The following is a 4,254-nucleotide window of genomic DNA, read 5'->3' on the forward strand; positions in this document are numbered from 1 at the left end:
ATTGATGGACTTAAGTGTGGCAGCGGTAGTGAGGTTGGCCCAGGATCGAACATTGTTTCGTTCTGCTGTGCATGGGGTCACTATGAGTCGGTTCCGACTCGATGGCACCTGACAACAACAACAACAAATGCATTAATTAGCAGAAACGGACTAGTATTGGCCATTTTGAATCTGACAATCACGATGTTTACTATGTCGAGAATGGCAAAAGGAATGGTGTCATATTCATCATCAAAAAGAGCGTTTCAAGATCTATCTGAAGCACAGCGCTGTCTGTACTAGGATAATATCCATCATATGCCTACAAGGAAGACCAGTTAATACCACTATTATTCAAATCTATGCACCAACCACTAAAGCCAGTGATGATGAAATTGAAGAAATCTATCAACTTCTTTAGTCTGAAATTGATCAAACATGAAATCAAGATACATTGATAATTACTGGCAATTGGAATGTAAAGGTTGGAAACAAAGAGAAAGGATCAGGGACAAGATGGCAACCTCCATGCTGGGTTCGCTGCTGTGCACCGTCCTGCAGATGGTTCCTGCATCAGCTTCAGGCCAAGTTCGAAGTTACAAGTGGACTGGAAAATGTTATGTGATATGAAGAGACAAAAAATGGCCTATGAATATGCAGATGAAAGGTTACGGATCAATTCACTCAAGAAGAATACCATTTTGCCAAAGGACCTTCAGGAAATTGCTGATGAAGAAATTTGTAAGGAAAAGAAAGAAAGAGACAAGACAGTCTTGGCTTCAACAGCAGGCAGCCTTATTTAGAGTAAACCTGGGGTATTTAAGGAGGTGTGGTCTGGATACAATTCTGGCGAGTTTACAATGAGTGGGGGTATGGAGATTTTCCAGGTGTAACAAAGACCAAGCTATCCTGAGAAGCTCAAGCAGGAACCCATTCAGTGCCAATTGGGGGTCCTTGCAATGCCATTCCGTTAATCAGGCGTGGGGGCAGGGTCCTTCAAAATTGCTGCCCTTCCATGGGATAGCTGCCCTGTTAGAATCGCTGTGTCATGACATCCCGACCTCATGGTGTAAAGCGACGCTGCAGGCTTAGTCTTATAGTCTTTTGCCACTTAGCTGACCATGGGTGGACTATAGGGTAATTGCCTCTACTAGACTCCAAACTAGGTCTTATTTCACTTAGGCTTAGGGCTCTTGCATACAAAAGCTGGACCGTGAATAAGGAAGACCGTAGAAGAATTGATGCTTTTGATTTATGGTGTTGGAGGAGAATATTCAAAGTGCCATGGGCTGCCAAAAGAACCAATAGATCAGTTTTGGAAGAAGCGCAGCCAGAGTGCACCTTGAAGGCCAAGATGGCCAAACTTCGTCTCTCATACTTTGGATATATTGTCAGGAGGGACCAGTCGCTGGAGAAGGATATCATGTTTGGTAAGGTGGAGGGTCAGAGAAATAGAGGAAGACCCCAATGAGATGGATTGGCCAAGTGGCAGCATCAACGGACTCAAGCGTGGCAACAGTAGTGAGGTTGGCCCAGGATCAGGCAGTGTTTCGTTCTGCTGTGCATAAGGTCGCTATGTGTAGGTACCAACTCGATGGCACCTAACAACAACAACAAAGGGAGGAGCACACACAGCATTTCTCAAGCTAAGGTAACTGAAGAAAAAATTCAAACCTTGACTTGGAATTTTGAAGGATTCTATAGGCAAAATATTGAATGATACAGAAAGCATCAAAAGAAGATGGAAGGAGTATACAGATTCACTGTACTAAAAATAAGTAACCCATGTTCAGCCACTTTAAGAGGAATCATATACCAAGAGCCACTAGTACTGAAGGAGGAAGTCCAAGGTGCACTGAGGCAGTAGGTTTCTGGGACTTGATGGATACAAATTGAAATCTTTCAACAAACTGATGCAGCACTGAAGGCACTCACTCACCTATGCCAAGTAGTTTGAAAGACAGCTATCTGGCTAAATGATTGGAGTAGATTCATATTTGTGCCCATTTCAAAGAGAGGCAACCCAATGGAATATGAAAATCAGTAAATAATATCAAGTGCAAGTAAAATTTTGCTAAAGATAATTTAAAAATGGCTATACTAGTACATTGACAGGAAACTGCCAGAGGTTCAAGCCAGATTTAAACAAGGATGTGGCTTTAATCTTTTATCCTTATTATTGTTATTTTATTCTATTGAGTTTTACATAGAAGATTAGACTCCCATTTACAATTTCTTCACAAGTAGCTCAGTGATTTTAGCTACATTTATCACAATATGTCAACATTCTCTTTCATTGTCTTCTGTTTGTCCCCTTTCTAATACTCTAGTTTCCCTGTCCCCTTATCATTTCAGCTTTGCTTTAGAGTAATTGGAGAACTTTTGGTCTCATACAGATGGTTTTTGAGTAGTGCACAAATCTTATGAGTAATATCCTTTTTGTGTGTGTGCCACTGTATAATTTCACTAATAGATGATCTCAGGGAATAGGGTGGGCTCTTGGTTTAAGAATGCCTCAGTGCAAAAGTCTCAAGGAGTCCTCTGTTCTCTATTGTTCCAATTTGTGTGACTTCTAAAAACAAAAAATTTAAGAATTTGAGTTCTGCTCCACATTTTTCTCCCACTCTGTTAGGATCCATCTATTGTGACCCTGGTCAGAACTGTCAGTGGTGGAAGCTGGGCACCATCTAATTCTTCTGGTCTCAGGATAGATGAGGTCATAGCTCATGTACACTTTCTTCTCTGAGCTTTTTTTGGTTACCTTCTTACTGTTTTCACCTGAAGAAACCAATAATATCTTATATAGCCATTTGCAAGCTTTTAAGACCTCAAATGTTACTCCCTTCAATTGAATGCAGATCATGCTTTTTGTGATATATCTTGTGTCAATTGACCAAGTTTCCCATAAGACTATGATTATAAGCTTCTATATCTAGAAAATCAATGTTTGGTTATGTCTAAGACGTATCCATATTTGTGTGTTCAGTGAATATATGTGCTTGTACTCACATATTTGTATCACACATACCTATAGATACTTCAAAGGAGCCTTGGTGGTACAGTGATTAAGTGCTCAGTTGATAAGCAAAAGGTTGGCAGTTCAAACTCAGTAGCCTCTTTGAGAGAGAAAAATGTAGTAGTCTGTAAAGATTATAGGCTAGAAAACCCTACAAGGCAGTCCTACTCTATAAAACAAGCGGGTCGCTGTGTTGGAATTGACTCAACAGCATTGGGGATGGGTATAGATACTTCTATCTGTTCTTACCTCTATATACATCTGTAATAAACCAATATGCCTATATCCATTCATATGTGTTCGAACACTCATTTTCACTTTGTGCTGTGCTCACTACATTCACACTCAGTGACACTTTCCCCAGCATCAAATATAACAAATCTCTTCGATATAAAGCATCCTGCCCATTCTAGTGAGGATTGGTCTCTACATATCCTTTGTTGTCTTTTTATAACAGAGGACTCATGCATATTTGTTCTTGTATGCTTAACTTATTTCACTTAGAACTAGTTGGCTGCAATCTTTAAAAAAACAGATTAGGTCTTTCTCTCACAGAGCTGCTGGGTGGGTTTGAACTAGTTAGCAGCCAAGTGCTTAAGCGTTGCACCACCAAGTCATGTCTTTAGCCTGCCCTTTCACTCATAAAATAAGATGATGTGTTTGTGAAAGTAGAGTCTAAGAATGCTGTTCAAGAAAATGTACTGCTATAAATTTGTTACAGACCTATAAATCTTTGAATGAATTTTTTGTTTTTTATTTTTAAAACATTATCTTTTCAGGTCCAAGTAGGTGATGAGAAATATGTGCACCTGAAAATATTCAAAAGTCTGCCTGGAGGAAATCAGCATTTGGAACTTTCTGATGTGCAGACTGACAAATGTAAAGATGATGAGCTGGTGGGCTTTTAGCAGCATGTTTCAAAAAGGCCTGATTCTTTTTACTGGTTACTGATGAACGGAACTGTTAATAAGTATAACTCTCAAAAAACAAGCACTATTCTTCAAATAAATTTATTTCCTCAATTATTTCTGTTTTATGGTAATAAATTTTTCTTTCTCAAAATCAATGCCATATGCTTTACTATAATTATTCTGTACAAACTAATATCAACCGGAAATCTTACAAAAATTAACCAGATGATTTGACGGCACTTAACAACAAATGTTGTTGTTGTTAAGTGCCGTCGAGTCGGTTCCGACCCATAGTGACCCTGTACAGGGTTTCCAAGGGTGTAAATCTTTACGGGAGTAGAAAGCCTC

At 39.4% G+C, this 4,254-nt stretch overlaps 1 protein-coding gene and 1 pseudogene across 1 annotated transcript in view; both read left to right on the forward strand.

Annotated features, from left to right (window-relative positions):
- The window catches only part of CSTA (cystatin A (stefin A)), a 34,319-nt gene extending 30,416 nt beyond the window's left edge, over positions 1 to 3,903 (forward strand). Inside the window, exon 3 of the mRNA XM_006869353.1 lies at positions 3,775 to 3,903. Within this exon, the coding sequence (XP_006869415.1) occupies positions 3,775 to 3,903 (129 nt within the window). The remainder of the gene's footprint in view (positions 1 to 3,774) is intronic.
- Positions 496 to 1,120, forward strand: LOC102823118 (annotated as a pseudogene).
- Positions 3,904 to 4,254: the final 351 nt, after the last annotated feature.

Source organism: Chrysochloris asiatica, unplaced genomic scaffold (genome assembly GCF_000296735.1).
Source record: "Chrysochloris asiatica unplaced genomic scaffold, ChrAsi1.0 scaffold00130, whole genome shotgun sequence".
Taxonomy (NCBI): Eukaryota; Metazoa; Chordata; class Mammalia; order Afrosoricida; family Chrysochloridae; genus Chrysochloris; species Chrysochloris asiatica.